The 16,237-nt window shown below is 42.3% G+C and overlaps 1 protein-coding gene across 2 annotated transcripts in view; it reads right to left on the bottom strand.

Annotated features, from left to right (window-relative positions):
* Positions 1–16,237, bottom strand: part of ubr2 (ubiquitin protein ligase E3 component n-recognin 2) — a 73,109-nt gene continuing 56,872 nt past the window's right edge. For both annotated transcript variants that reach the window (XM_083987738.1, XM_083987739.1), the window contains exons 30-46: positions 15,460–15,668; positions 15,274–15,367; positions 10,712–10,873; positions 10,042–10,130; positions 9,877–9,937; positions 8,534–8,682; positions 8,316–8,371; positions 8,085–8,181; positions 7,919–7,986; positions 6,407–6,545; positions 5,726–5,816; positions 4,401–4,531; positions 4,037–4,145; positions 2,838–2,972; positions 2,400–2,570; positions 1,495–1,596; positions 1–493 (exon numbers count right to left, since the gene is read on the bottom strand). In XM_083987738.1, the coding sequence (XP_083843864.1) occupies positions 352–493; positions 1,495–1,596; positions 2,400–2,570; positions 2,838–2,972; positions 4,037–4,145; positions 4,401–4,531; positions 5,726–5,816; positions 6,407–6,545; positions 7,919–7,986; positions 8,085–8,181; positions 8,316–8,371; positions 8,534–8,682; positions 9,877–9,937; positions 10,042–10,130; positions 10,712–10,873; positions 15,274–15,367; positions 15,460–15,668 (2,005 nt within the window). In that variant the 3' untranslated portion in view covers positions 1–351. The remainder of the gene's footprint in view (positions 494–1,494; positions 1,597–2,399; positions 2,571–2,837; positions 2,973–4,036; positions 4,146–4,400; positions 4,532–5,725; positions 5,817–6,406; positions 6,546–7,918; positions 7,987–8,084; positions 8,182–8,315; positions 8,372–8,533; positions 8,683–9,876; positions 9,938–10,041; positions 10,131–10,711; positions 10,874–15,273; positions 15,368–15,459; positions 15,669–16,237) is intronic.

Raw genomic sequence — 16,237 nt, 5'->3', positions numbered from 1 at the left:
TCTTTTTATTTTAATTTAATTCTTCAGGATTTCGGTGTCATCGCCGCCGTCGCTTCGCTCTCTCTGATTGGTGGATGTGGAGACGCGTTGACTTTAAGACAGAAACCAGAAAAAAAACAAAAACCAAACGTCCTGAAAAAATCCCTGAAAGCTGATCTGAGCTCAGCGCTGGGCTGCAGGAAGCTGATTGGTTGAGAGGAGGAGGAGGAGGAGGAGGAGGGGGAAAGGGGAGGAGGGGGGGTTGTTATTAAAAAGAGAGGAGGGGGAGAGGGAGGGGAGGGGAGGGGCAAGGTAAAAAGCTGAGAGCCAATCACTTGCTGTCTTTCTAAGCATGAGGGGGGCGGAGCTTCTTCACAGGTGCTGCCAGTCGATGGCGACCAGCGTCTGATTGGCCTCCTGAGCGTGACCTATGACCTCAGCGATGCCGTGCTGCCGCCACAGACGCTGGATCTTCCTGTAGCGCTCCGAACACAGGTGGAGGGGGTTTCCCCGCCTGCAGCAGGGGCACAACAAAACCAACTTTAACAAACGCAATGAACGATATAAAAGCAGAGCAGAGCAGAAAGAGCAAATGTTGATTTATTAACTTAACCCTCTTGTCGTTTTTCTGGGTCACCCGATTTGTTCCCTTCCTCCATCCTTCCTTCTTTCCTTTCTTTTTCCCTTTCCTTCCTTCTTCTTCCTTCCTCTTTTGATACAATTTACTTTCCCTTCCTTCCTTCCTTCCTTCCTTCCTTCCTTCCTTCCTTCCTTCCTCTTTTGATACAATTGACCTTCCATCTCTCTTTCCTTCTTCCTTTTTTTCTTTCTTTTCCCCTTCCTTCTTTTCTCCCTTTGTCCTTCCTTCCCTTCGTCTTTCCTTCTTCTTCCTTCCTCTTTTGATACAATTGACCCTCCATCTCTCTTTCCTTCCTTTTTCCCTTTGTCCTTTCTTCCTTCCTTCCTTCCCTCCGCCTTACTTCTTCTTTCCTCTTTTGATCCAATTGACCCTCCATCTATCTTTCCTTCTTTTTCCCCTTCCTTCTTTTCTCCCTTCTTTCCCTTCGTCCTTACTTCTTCTTCCTTCCTCTTTTGATCCAATTGATCCTCCGTCTTTCTTTCCTTCCCTTTCCCTTTCCCTTTCCCCTTCCTTCTTTCGTCCTTCCTTCCCTTCGTCTTTCCTTCTTCTTCCTTCCTCTTTTGATCCAATTGACCCTCCATCTATCTTTCCTTCTTTTTCCCCTTCCTTCTTTTCTCCCTTCTTTCCCTTCGTCTTTCCTTCTTCTTCCTTCCTCTTTTGATACAATTGACCTTCCATCTTTATTTCTTTCCTTCCTTTTCCCCTTCCTTCTTTCCCTTTGTCCTTCCCTCCCTCCTTCCTGCCTTGACCCAGGTGGACAACAGGAGGGCTAAAGTTGGTGTACATGTTTGGTAGGAGGGAGGGGAGATGGGGGGTTCATGAACAACATAAAGGGAAACAACAATGTAAACAACAATGTAAACAACCACACCCACTTGAGTCCCTGGTCGGTCTCTCCGTAGTCGTCCAGGTACGGAGGAGGATAGAAACAGCCCTTTGTTTTACCTGCTACAAACAACACCTGGCTCTCTCTCACCCTACACACACACACACACACACACACACACACACTGAGTTAACAAACATTGTATAATTTAGATTTACACCGATAATTGACAACACTTCCAAGCCTGTTGTTGTTAACCAACCAAATATCTCCACATTCTCTGTGGTCTTTAAATTGTGATTATGAAGTTTTTTTTTACCAAAATCACAAATCCTGATATTATACCGATACCGATTCAGCGCGTTTAGCGTTTATACCCCCATTGTCTCGGTTCCACTGAGCGTTTCAGTGACGGTGAGTAACGGTGCTTCATTATCACCGACGATGCTCCGCGCCGGTCGACAAGCGCTTCTGCCCCTCAGCTGTGTGTGTTGTGTGTGTGTGTGTGACTGGGTCCAGCTGAATGAGGGGCTGACTGACAGAGATGAAAGATGGTGAAACGCTGTTAAAACAAAAAAACCTTTGTTTGTATTTTCTCGGTGAGAAACTATGGCGGACCCATACAGACTGTTGCAGGCCGCTACACCGAGCTGTCGAGCCGTTCACCTCTGAGCCAGATGCAGAGCGGGGCGGGAGCTTGTAGCACTAGTGCCCTCCCCTGAAACGGCCAGTTTGCGTCTGCCGTTGGTTCACAGCAATTTGAAGGCAGAAAAACTCAGAAATGCAATTTTGCACTTCCTTTTCTGCTGCTATGTCCTCTAACACAAGAAAAATGCCTCAGGAACACATATGTGAAAAGCACGAAAAACAAGATTTTCATCGGAGGGGGTCTTTAAATAAAGGTTGAAACAAAGAGAAAGTGTCGTCAGGTATCGTCAGGTAAAGTAAAGTTACCTGAGGAAGAGTCCGAGTCCGGCTCCGCAGGTGAAGGTGTGAGCGGTGCAGGCGCCCACGTCTTCTCCGTCCACCTCGGTCTGGCAGCAGTAGCTCTGAGAACACAACATGGAGCCGCACACCAGACACAGAGTCGGAGCTCTGGACTTATCTCCACCGGACCGCGGACACCTGCACACGGAAACACACAGAGGTACAGGTACAGCTCAAGTCAAGTTTAACCTTATTATCATCAAAGAGGAAGTTCATATGGTCATTGCAAGGCCCATGTCAGATAGATAAAAAATAAATAGTTAAAATAAATACAAACATACATACAAGCGTTTAAAGCATTTAAAGCTACAGGAGACAGGGTGTGTGTGTGTGTGTGTGTGTGTGTGTGTGTGTGTGTGTGTGTGTGTGTGTGTGTGTGTGTGTGTGTGTGAGTGTGAGACTGACGTGAAGCTGGACGCCTGGTTGATCAGGACGCTGTAATCTTCCGGCAGCTCTATCAACCTGTTCGATTCCCTGGGGAACCTGACGATGACTCCGCCCCCCTGAAGCGTGTGTGTCACACCTGGATGAGAACACCATCTACACACACACACACACACACACACACACACACACACACACACACACACACACACACACACACACACACACACACACACACACACACACACACACACACACACACACACACAATCAGTGTTACATCATGGTTGATCGATGGCAAAACAGGAAAAGTCTCATAAATCTTAATAAAAACTCAATAATAATTGATTATTGATCATCAACATATCCATGCTATTCTTGTTGTAATATTATTCAGTTATTATCATCATTGATTAGTTATGATCTACGGAAGCGTATTGCATTCACTTGAGTAAATTTAGGGATTTTGGTGAAACCCAGCCATGTTTAGCTTGAGTTTTCTCAGGAACGGAGGCACGTAGAAACAAACGGTTTGTGGCCATTTGAAGCATAAAGTTTCACCTTTCAAATGAGCCACAGTATGTGTTGGTGGCAATAATATAGAATACATTGTGGCTCTACAAAAATCATCAAAAATGGTCTAAATTGCCGGTACACTTGACTAAAACTTTGGAAAGGAGCGCGGCACTCAATGAGTTAACATACATCCATGGATATGCTCCACAAAAATACAGTCTTATTTTCACTGTGTTCCAAGTAAATTCAGATTTATATTGAAAGGAAACGACCTGTTATTACAGAATACCTCCTCAGAGAGAGTCACTCAGAACAGTCTGATGTAGCACCTTTATTTTGAAATCAGTCCTTACGTTACTTGCAGTTGGGAGCTTCTCACGGGATTTTGAAATCTCAAAGCCAAGTCAGAAAACAATTACCACGAAAAACAGAAAATAATTAGTCGGAAAAACAAACCAAAAAAAATAAATTATTCAGAAAAACCTGATTTTCTTTTTTGCTCAAGTGAATACAAAACGCTTCCGTAATGATCAGAGTGAAAATGGGAAACAACAGAAAATCTTTGCCTTAGATGTTAATAAAAACCTGGAAATTGATTATCAATCATCAAAATGTTGATTAATTTGATGCTAAACAACCAATTGATTATTAATTATTCCACCTCGTATATTGTGTATGAATGTGTGTGTGTGTGTGTGTGTTACCTGTGTATGAGCGGCTCCAGCAGTGTGTGTTGGCTCTGGTAGAGCTGCAGCAGGTTGGAGGGCAAGCCGAGGTAGCTGCACAGCGCCTCCCACTGGCCGGGACCTGCAACTACAACACACACACACACAGTCACACAACATGACACTTTGTTCTCTGCCTCACCTGCTGTGTGTCGTCACATCCTGTTGTGTATCTTAGATGAAATGTCAAGAGTGTGATCTGCTGCAACTCAATTTCCCTACGGGGACAAATAAAAACTACTACTACTACTACTACTACTACTACTACTACTACTACTTACTACTACTACTTACTACTACTGTATCTGTATCTGTATCTGTGTTGTTGTTGTGTTGTTGTTACCGAGCAGGTCAGCAGGCGGCGCCGTTGAGTTCAGGTAGTGGAAGAAGAGGGCGGCGGCTCGGAGGAACGGGAGGAGGCCGGCTTTGACACAACGCCACAGCTGCCACCCGGAGGAAACCTCAGGTAACAAACTGAAACACACACACACACACAGACACACACAGACACACACACAGTACGATGAACAACTGTAACACCACGTTAGTTTGTTTATGTTTATATCCATGTAGATTTAATAGACACTAGGGATGTCATGATCATAGATTTTCTTGGTACGATTATTGTCAGAGAAATAATCACAGTGTTACGATTATTATGCATTAAAGCAGAAGTAAGTGATATATTTGTGTTAATATAAGTCTTAAATAGTTATATCTTCCGACAGCAATCACTTACATAGAGTGTTTGGTCTGAAACACGGGTCTCTCAGTCCCTCTGCTCTGCTCTGAGCCGAAGAGAAAACATTTATCGTATCCTACAGTTTTTATCCAATGAGGAGAGAGAACGGCATGCAGGGCTGTGTGTGCAGCCAAGGGACGCCGTGAATGTGGCGACGTAGGGACGAGGACTGTTATGGTGCGTTCAAGGAAACTCGTATTTTTCCGACCGTGAAGTGGTACCAGTTCGATCTGGTACGAGATCACAGGTCGGAAGTTACGAGTGGCCGTTATAGTGACTTTCACCGGTAAAACAGGTCGGAAAAACACGAGTGGGTTGCCTGAAACGCTACAAAGTCGTAAGTTGTGACTTGAAGCTGTAATTTACGATTTCAAAAGCCTGCCTGTAACGCAGCATTAGCGAAAACGACCGGACCACTTACTTCTGCTTTAATTAATTTCACAACACTATGAATGTGTAAAATCAAATATAATCAAAATATAATACATTACTAATTGTTTACACAAAATATTTCAAGTATTTATTAATATAGGACCAATTATCAACCAACCAGGGGAAGCGCTTGGAATAATCAGGTCATAAATTGTCATCTATACCGAATGTTTACGTTTATTTTAATCGTTTTCTGTTTTGTTTTGTTGTTTTTTTTAAATACAAATGACATGCTAACATTTAATTTCCTACCAATTCAATGTTACGTTAGTTAAATGGACCAGTATCTGAGCATTTACCTTTACTTTGGCGCCACATCTGCCAATACGGTTCTGACATAATCTTTTTTGGAAAGTGGCGGTATTTAGGAATCTTTACAATTAATTAATTGCGTTGTTTAATACCTCGATTAATAGTGAAAACAAGTAATTGTGACATCCCTAATAGACACACACTGATGCATAGGTGTGTATTGTGTGCGTGTGTGTGCTCACCTGCCCAGGTGTCTCCTCAGTGTGTCATAGAGCTGACAGGTGAACTCCTCCTCCTCTGATCCTCCACTGTCCTGATCCATACACACGTCATCTACACACACAGACAAGTAAAAGAGTGATACAGGTGTTTGCTGTGTTTGTGTGTGTGTTAGGGATGGGCATTTAGAATAATTTTCTACCTGGTGTTACCCGGGTAACCGATTACTGTAATAAAAATAGAATGACGTCATGTATCAGGTGGATAATAAGAGTAGAGACTGGAGTTTAAGATGCACATATGGGTAATATGTGCATCTTTATGCCGCAGCTGAGGAGAAAACTTTTTTTTTCTTCAGTCATTAGCGGTGCTTATTTATTAGTCCACACTACATTTTGGTGACTACGCTCCCCTCTGCCTCGCATCGTCTCAGGAAATAACTGGGAACATTTCAGAATGTTTGTAAACTGAAAGCAGATTTTCTAACAGACTTGATGACACCTGTCGTCTCCCTCCCGACGGTTTACGCCGAGGGAACCACCACAGATTCTTGTAAAAGGTTTGAAAGTCAGAGGCTCGATCCAAAAAATGCTTTTACACAGCAAAAAAACATGTTACTTGATCTGAAACTGCTACGAAAATACCGAACCAGGCACACACATCCCTAGTGTGTGTGTGTGTGTGTGTGTGTGTGTGTGTCTCACCTGAAGCCGAGGTGAGCAGGATCTGAACCAGGTGAGCCACGATGACCAGGTGAAGGAGGTGGAGGTGGGCGGAGTCAACGAGGCTGCGTCCCGATTGGTCCAGAGTGTGAACTGAGGTGTAGGACAGCACACTGTACACCTGCAGATACAAACACACGACACACACTTTTATTCTGAAATTCAACTGGAACTAATGACTAACTGACTGACTCAATAACTAACTAACTGATTGACTAACTAACCCAATAAATAACTGACTAACTAAATGACTAACTAAGTAACTGGATAACTAAATAACTAACTGACTCAATAACTAACTGACTGATTCAATAACTAACTAACTAACTAACTAACTAACTAACTGACTCAATAACTAACTACATGATCTAAATGACTAAGTAGCTGACTCAATAACTAACTAACTAACTGACTCAATAACTAACTACCTAACTGACTCGATAACTAACTAACTGACTCAATAACTAACTAACTGACTCAATAACCAACTAACTAACTGACTCAATAACTAACTAACTAACTAACTGATTCGATAACTAACTGACTCGATAACTAACTAACTAACTAACTAACTGACTCAATAACCAACTAACTAACTGACTCGATAACTAACTAACTAACTGACTCTATAACGAACTAACTAACTGATTCGATAACTAACTGACTCGATAACTAACTAACTAACTGACTCAATAACTAACTAACTAACTGATTCGATAACTAACTGACTCAATAACTAACTAACTAACTAACTGATTCGATAACTAACTGACTTAATAACTAACTAACTGACTCGATAACTAACTAACTAACTGACTCAATAACTAACTAACTAACTAACTAACTGACTCAATAACTAACTAACTAACTAACTAACTGACTCAATAACTAACTAACTAACTAACTAACTAACTAACTAACTAACTAACTAACTAACTAACTGACTCAATAACTAACTGACTAACTAGCCCAATAAATAACTGACTAACTAAATTAATAACTAAATAACTGAGTGACGCAATAACTAACTAACTCAATAACTAACTGACTAACTGACTCGATAACTAACTAACTGACTCAATAACTAACTAACTCAATAACTAACTAACTCAATAACTAACTAACTAACTAACTAACTAACTAGGTACTGACTGACTAAATGACTACGTAACTGAATAACTAAATAACTAACTGACTAACTGACTCGATAACTAACTAACTGACTCAATAACTAACTAACTAACTAACTGACTCAATAACTAACTAACTCAATAACTAACTAACTCAATAACTAACTAACTAACTAACTAACTAGGTACTGACTGACTAAATGACTACGTAACTGAATAACTAAATAACTAACTAACTAACTGACTCGATAACGAACTGACTCAATAACCAACTAACTAACTGACTCGATAACGAACTGACTCAATAACCAACTAACTGACTAACTAACTAACTGACTAAAGAACAGGAAGTGATGAAACTCACCAGCAGGTGGAACATGTCGACGTCGAGGATACACACGTTGTTTTCCACCTGAGAGTCTGGAACCAGGACTGAAACACACACACACACACACACTTAATACAGCTGCCCGCGTGTGTAATAGAACGTGTGTGTTTCTTACTGTTTGTGTGTGTGTGTGTGTTTTTACCTGCAAGCAGCCTGATGAAGTGTGTGTGAACTGTCTTCAGCGGAGCGCCCGTCCAACAGGCCGAACTGAACCTGGTCAGAGAGCTCAGACAGTCGTCCTACACACACACACACACACACACACACACACAGTGACGTCATTACACACCTGAACCAGATGTAACAGTGACATCATTCAGCCCCTCCCCTCCCGACCAATCAGAATGCTTCTCTCTGTGTTTGCCTGTGTTACCTGTCGACAAGGTAAACTTCCAAACAGCGGCTTCTCCTCGTCCATCAGGAGGCGCTCTGCAACAAACAACACAATCAAGTTGACCTCTGACCTCTCAGGCGTATGTGTGTATCTGTGTGTGTGTGTGTGTGTGTGTGTGTGTGTGTGTGTGTGTGTGTGTGTGTGTGTGTGTGTGTGTGTGTGTGTGTGCGTGTGTGTGTGTGTGTGCGTGTGTGTACCTATGCTCTGGATGGTGTAGGCGCAGGTGGACCAGCTCAGCACCGGGACTCGCTGGTCCTGCTCGTTGGGGTTCACCTTCAGTCCGACCTTGTAGGTCGACATGCTGAAGGTGGTGATCATCTCGCTGACGCTGCTGGAGAACGGGTTCCTGAGGGACACAGTGACATCATCAGTGACATCATAACCACCACCTACCGGCCAGAGATGGACAGTAGTACTCGACCCCAGTACTTGAGTAAGAGTACAAATACTACTGGTCAAAATTGACTCCGTTACAAGTAAAAGTAGCTCAGTCGACATGTTACTCGAGTAAGAGTAAAAAAGTACTTGCTTTTAAAGGTACTTAAAGCAGAAGTGAGTGATATATTTGTGTTAATATAAGTCTTAAATAGTTCTATCTTCCGACAGCAATCACTTCTATAGAGTGTTTGGACTGAAACACGGGTCTGTCAGTCACTCTGCTCTGCTCTGAGCCGAAGAGAAAACATTTCTCGTATCCTACAGTTTTTATCCAATGAGGAGAGAGAACGGCATGCAGGGCTGTGTGTGCAGCCAAGGAACGCCGTGAATGTGGTGACGTAGCGACGAGGACTGTTATGGTGCGTTCAAGGAAACTCGTATTTTTCCGACCGTGAAGTGGTACCAGTTCGATCTGGTACGAGTTCACGGGTCAGAAGTTACGAGTGGCCGTTATAGTGACTTTCACCGGTAAAACAGGTCGGAAAAACACGAGTGGGTTGCCTGGAACGCTACAAAGTCGTAAGTTGTGACTTGAAGCTGTAATTTACGATTTCAAAAGCCTGCCTGGAACGCAGCATTAGCGAAAACGACCGGATCACTCACTTCTGCTTTAAGTATCCAAAAGTGCATGCTTTTAAATTTACTTTAAGTAAAAGTAAGAGTAAGAGTAAATTTCTTATTTTTCACATCAATGAATTACTATAATTTTTTCTAAATGAATTTAAGGAGCTTTTCACTCTTGTTTCTGTGAATTAAGTGCTGCTTTTAGGGTTAGGGTTTCCTTCTTTGACAAACACAGCTTGTGTCCAATAGGATTTTAGAAAAAAAAAAAAAAAGAGCAGACCTGAAAGTAACGAGTACTTTTCAGCCTTCCTAGAAATTAACTAGAGTAAAAGTAAAAAATATTTGTCTTGGAAATGTATTCAAGTAAGAGTAATAAGTACCAAAGAAATCTAATACTCAAGTAAAGTACAAGTAAATTTACTCCGTTACTGTCCACCACTGCTGCCGGCTGGCTCCGCCCACTGATGGAGGTTATATACGATACAGGGTTATATTATATATTGATCGGGGGGATCGATAGAAGCAGCTTCTGACTCACTGTGGAGTGAAGTCGACTCTGAATCCTTCGGGAACCGGAGGCTCCGCCCCCTCCATCGCACCTGACACACACACACACACATTAGTTAATACACACACAAGTTAACACACACATACACACACCTTGCAGTGACTCCGCCCTCTGAATTACTGACAGGTGACTCACTTTCAGACTGCTTCCTGTGGGAGGAGTGTAGTGCTGATATCTGCTGATTGGTCGTCCTAAGCCACGCCTCCAGATTGGGATGATTGACACTGATAGAAAAAAAACAAAAAAACAAGAGGAAGGTCACCTGTCTGCAGGTGTGTGATCAGGTTGGGTGTGTGTGTACCTGTGGTTAAAGGGACATTGTGTAACTTCTCCTGTTATCTATTCACGAAAATCGAATGAGCCGTTCATATCATTCATATCTCCATGGAGCGGGTAAGCTCGGTGCTGGCTGCCATGTCGTGTCGCCATGTTGTTACGTTCAGTGGCAGCGTGACGGTAGGAAACCACGGAAACTCAGCGGAGACAACATATTGTCATGTGTATTGTTTTGCCTCGTGTTGACGGACCACTTGTTTACATAGAGGCTTGTTTATGCCGTTACTGCAGCGGCTGTCGTCCGTCTGCCGTCCGCCCAATTTCACGTGAATGCAGCATGAAAAATATGATTGAGTTGCTTGTGATATACAACCACAACACTAGATGGGAGTAATTCCTACATAATGTCCCTTTTACTTGAATTCGAATCGCTTTATTAAGAATCTCGATGCATCTTTGAAAATATTATTTTCGGCGCCACTAGAGGTCAGGTGTGTGTGTGTACCTGTGGTCAGGTGAGGGTGTGTACCTGTGGTCAGGTGGGGGGGTGTGCGGCAGCAGGGGGATCACCGTGTTGCTCAGACACTCGCAGAGCGGACACAGGAACTCTCCGTTCTCCACGTCGTAGCTGGTGTGACCTCGAAGACGCTGCTGACGTCTCTGCTCCTTCAGCTGCACCGCCTCAAAGTACCTGTGCACAGGTGAAACACCAAATTAACAACTAATGTAATGATAATATATCATAATAATGCAAGTAGAACCTTTTAAAAGCAATAAACCTTTACGTCTTATTACTTTTTACCACTGTAACTGGAATGTCAGGAACTTTTAAGTATCCTAAATAAATAACAACAATAACAATAAAATGGACTCTTGGTCTCTGCAAAAATTGCACTTGAATAAAAACTAGAAAAAGATAGCATTTCCTGCAGAAAATGCGTGTGAATGCTGCAAGCAGCTGAACGCTGTTGCTGAAGCAATGCTGAATTAGCTGAAGAAATTGTTGAATCAATGCTAAATTAGTTGACGAAGCTGCTGAAGCAATGTTGAAAAGACTAATGTTAGAGTAGAGTAGAGTAGAGTAGAGAGTAGAGGAATACTTTATTCATCCCTAGGAGGGAAAAAGCTGAAACATGTAACTTGTAGTGTGAGATGAATGCCTTTTTAAAGGTAAAAAGCAGTAGAAATGCTAAAGGGAGAAGAAAACATTGAAATTCTGCATGTTTAAATGTAATGGATAGTTGAAATCTGCAGCTAACCTGACAGGAAGGACAACTGATGAACCAGCACTAACATAGCCGAAGCAATGGCTGAGAATATATTTAAAAGTAGAAGATGTGAGACTTTGTATGAAATGGCTGGAAATTACTTGAATTGTCAAAGAAGAGTTTGAAAAATTCCTGAATTAGGAAAAAAGTTAATGCCTACTGAAATACATTGTAAACTGACAGCAGAAGAACATTGTTGAAGAATATAGATCGAGCATTAGCTGAGGAGTAGAACATGTAAACAGCCGGTTTAATGGTGTGAAATGGTTGAGAAGAGCCTCAGTAGTTTAGGATACGTGTAAAACAATGTGTTCAACATGACCAAAATGGGGAAATGTGTATTTTCAGTTTAAATAGCTAAAGAACAAAATTAACAGCAACGAGTCCATTAACTACAACAGGAAGATAGAGAGGTACACAAAACAGTCAGACAACTGTAGGAAAAGTGTGTGTGTGTGTGTGTGTGTGTGTGTGTGTGTGTGTGTGTGTGTGTGTGTGTGTGTGTGTGTGTGACCTGACAACTGTATGAAATATGTGTGTGTTGGACGTGTGTGTCCATTTGTGTGTGTGTTTGTTGTGTGTGCATGTGTGTCTGTTTGTGTGTAATTGTGTAAATTGTGTATGTGTTTGGTAAGTGGTTGTATGTTTGTTGGGTGTGTGTGTGTTTGTTTGTGTGTGTGTGTGTGGTAGTTAGTGTGTGTCCATTTGTGTGTGTGTGTGTGTGTTGGATGTGTGTGTATGGTGAGTGTGTGTCCATTTGTGTGTGTGTGTGTGTGTTGGATGTGTGTGTGTGTAGTAGTTAGTGTGTGTCCATTTGTGTGTGTGTGTGTGTTGGATGTGTGTGTATGGTGAGTGTGTGTCCATTTGTGTGTGTGTGTGTGTGTGTGTGTGTGTGTGTGTGACCTGACAACTGTATGAAATATGTGTGTGTTGGACGTGTGTGTCCATTTGTGTGTGTGTTTGTTGTGTGTGCATGTGTGTCTGTTTGTGTGTAATTGTGTAAATTGTGTATGTGTTTGGTAAGTGGTTGTATGTTTGTTGGGTGTGTGTGTGTTTGTTTGTGTGTGTGTGTGTGGTAGTTAGTGTGTGTCCATTTGTGTGTGTGTGTGTGTGTTGGATGTGTGTGTATGGTGAGTGTGTGTCCATTTGTGTGTGTGTGTGTGTGTTGGATGTGTGTGTGTGTAGTAGTTAGTGTGTGTCCATTTGTGTGTGTGTGTGTGTTGAATGTGTGTGTATGGTGAGTGTGTGTCCATTTGTGTGTGTGTGTGTGTTGGATGTGTGCGTGTGTGAGGAAGATATACAAAAAGTTCTGACCTGACAACTGTATGAAATGTGTGTGTGTTGGACGTGTGTGTCTGTTTGTGTATGGTTAGTGTGTGTCCATTTGTGTGTGTGTTTGTTGTGTGTGCATGTGTGTCTGTTTGTGTGTAATTGTGTAAATTGTGTATGTGTTTGGTAAGTGGTTGTATGTTTGTTGGGTGTGTGTGTGTGTGTGTGTGTTTGTTTGTGTGTGTGTGTGTGTGTGTGTGGTAGTTAGTGTGTGTCCATTTGTGTGTGTGTGTGTGTTGGATGTGTGTGTATGGTGAGTGTGTGTCCATTTGTGTGTGTGTGTGTGTCCATTTGTGTGTGTGTGTGTTGGATGTTTGTGTGTGTGTGTGTGTGTGTGTGTGTGTGTGTTGGATGTGTGTGTGTGTAGTAGTTAGTGTGTGTCCATTTGTGTGTGTGTGTGTGTTGGATGTGTGTGTATGGTGAGTGTGTGTCCATTTGTGTGTGTGTGTGTTGGATGTGTGTGTGTGTGTGTGTGTGTGTGTGTGTGTGTGTGTGAGGAAGATATACAAAAAGTTCTGACCTGACAACTGTATGAAATGTGTGTGTGTTGGACGTGTGTGTCTGTTTGTGTATGGTTAGTGTGTGTCCATTTGTTGTGTGTAATTGTGTGTCTGTTTGTGTGTAATTGTGTAAATTGTGTATGTGTGTGTGTGTGTGTTGGATGTGTGCGTATGGTGAGTGTGTGTCCATTTGTGTGTATGTGTGTGTCCATTTGTGTGTGTGTGTGTGTGTGTGTGTGTAGTAGTTAGTGTGTGTCCATTTGTGTGTGTGTGTGTGTTGGATGTGTATGCATGGTGAGTGTGTGTCCATTTGTGTGTGTGTGTGTGTGTGTGTGTGTGTGTTGGATGTGTGTGTATGGTGAGTGTGTGTCCATTTGTGTGTGTGTGTGTGTGTGTGGTAGTTAGTGTGTGTCCATTTGTGTGTGTGTGTGTGTGTGTGTGTGTGTGTGACCGACAGACAGTCAGACAGAGAGAATGTGTGTGCGTTGCCATGGTGACGTTGCCATGGTGAGGTTACCATGGTGAGGTTGCCATGTTGAGGTTACCATGTAACTGTTGGCTGGTGGCTTTAAGGCATGGTGGCAGCTTTAACCATAGGCTTTAACTGCTCTGTGACACCCTCAAACAGATCTAATGTACGACAAATCTGTACTTAGTACGAGCAAAAGGTTTACATTTTCCGAACCATAAGACCTTGCTGAACGCGTCCATGTCACTTAGGTGTTTCTAGAGTAAAAATTGTTGATTGTGACGCAGGTTGGAAACTTTGGGATGTTTAGAAAATCAGCGCCTACACTTGAATGGGAGTCAATGAGAGGAGAGAGGGAACTGGCCGCACTCGGAGGCTCCCAGTTTAAATTGTGTAAGTCTCTCTGGTTTTTTGAGCACATGAAGAGATCGAGGATGAGCTTGTCTACAAACGTGGTGGAAATTATGTGTGTAGAGTGTAATCTGTGGCCGTGCTGACAGGATAGAGAGAAAAATGTGAGAGGATTTTTAGACCCTCTGTCACTCTGCCAACTGCCAACGTCCGAACATTCCGTCCCATTGACTTTCATGTTAAATCTGAATTTTGTCAGAAATTTTAATGATTTTAAAACTATACATATATCTGAAACTGTTGAAGATATCAATAAGCTGAGATATAGCTGAATAGTTGAAAGGTTTGTGAACAGTTTAAAAGTTGAATGAAGTCTGTAGCTGAAAGTATGCTGAAGCTATTAGAGGCTGAATGAAGCAGAAGATTTTAAGAGTTTGAAGACTGTTTCAATGTATTCCTATGGGAAAAAAATTTGCAGAAAAAGTTAAATATTTTAAAAAGTATAAATAGTATGAAAGAGAAAAGTCATAGCATAAATGTCCTGAAAAAGCTGCACATTTTGATATATGAATTGTTGAAATAGCACAAAGTATGAAGGACTAGTTAAACGCAGAAAAAGGGAAGAAGACTCAGAATAATAATAAGTTTAAAGAAATAAAATGGCCGAACAGAATAACAATACTGTGAATGCTTTCAGCATTCACACTAATCACAACCAAAAACAATAAAATAGATCCCGACTCTGTTAATAAAAAATGCACTCAATTATAAAACCACACACAACCAAAACAATAAATAAAATGGCTTATCAAGTCTCAACAAAACTGTTTGATGAGGGAAACCAAGAAATCCCATTAGCCTCCGTAGCATAGCTCTGAGCAGCTCGCGGCTCTGCTCCGCCGTTCTAAAAATAGCTTGCACAGACAATTAAAGGTAACAAACCTACTGCTATGACTATAGGGATTATGGCAATGGGCTAATTTGCCAAAATGTTGAACTATCCCTTTAAGAATCAAGAAAGTTTGATGTGAAACTGCTTCTTTTTTTGTATTTTTTAAGTAGCCTAATGAATTTAGAAGCTTGTGGGTTCTTTTTTTTTTTTTTTTTACATCGTATCGTGACAAGCCTGACCTGATGTCACCTGTATCTAAGCGGCTGTCAGACTGTGTCGTACCTCTGCCAGCAGGTGGCGTGCATGATGTGTCCACAGCTGGCGGTGTGAATCCCCAGCGACAGGTCGGGGTGCATGAACACGGGGTCGTGTCGCTCTGAAACACACGTTCACGCATCCATCAGTCAATTACATAGATCGTAACTCTGATTGGTGCTGCTGTGCTGATGATGTCAGAGTGAGGCTCACCTGGGTCAGGTAGGTTGCGCCGGCGGTTTTTGGACAGAACGGTGGACCTCTGGACGAACGCGGCCAGCACCATGGCTCTGCCGTGACCTCGGACCTCCTGCTCCTCCTGACACAGGATGCAGGTCACCAGCTGACGGCGCTCGGCTCCGCCCACTCTCCTGGGACCGACGCACACCTGAGACACACAGGTGGGCGTCGCGTTGGGAGGACTGAGAGGAGAAGGAGAGGAGTTCATTAGTATATTAGAGGGAGGGGCCCAAGTGAGGATGATGATGCAGTGATGGATGTTAACAGTGTTGCTTTCATCAACAAAAATGATGACGAAATATCATCGTCATAAACCTTAAGCACGCGACGAAAACGAGACAAGACGCAACGTAAATAGTAGTCATGTGACGATAACTAAAATGAAATATATAACGCAATATTGTTCACGAATAAGAATGAGACTAAATGTGGTTTACAAAATAAACATGACTAGCGTGTGTGTGTTTGTGAGAGAGAGAGTGTAAAGTGGGTTTCTCTAAAATATCTGCTAAAATAGTGTGTGAACTGAAAATAAATATGTTGAGCATCTTCCATGTCTGGAATGGATGTTTTCTTGAGTCTATAAGGTAACAATAATACAACCAGACTTCATTGTAAATAGGAAAAGTTGAGATCTACAGCTGCTGCTCCTCGCACGGGAATGAGGAAAAACCTGATAATCTGCTCTCAAACAGGGAGCTGCACCTGATCAGGTGTTTCCTTGTTCCGTCTCTGTCTATGGCTATAGCCA

Source organism: Trachurus trachurus (assembly GCF_905171665.1).
Source record: "Trachurus trachurus genome assembly, chromosome: 15".
Taxonomy (NCBI): Eukaryota; Metazoa; Chordata; class Actinopteri; order Carangiformes; family Carangidae; genus Trachurus; species Trachurus trachurus.
This window is presented reverse-complemented; position numbering and strand designations above follow the sequence as displayed.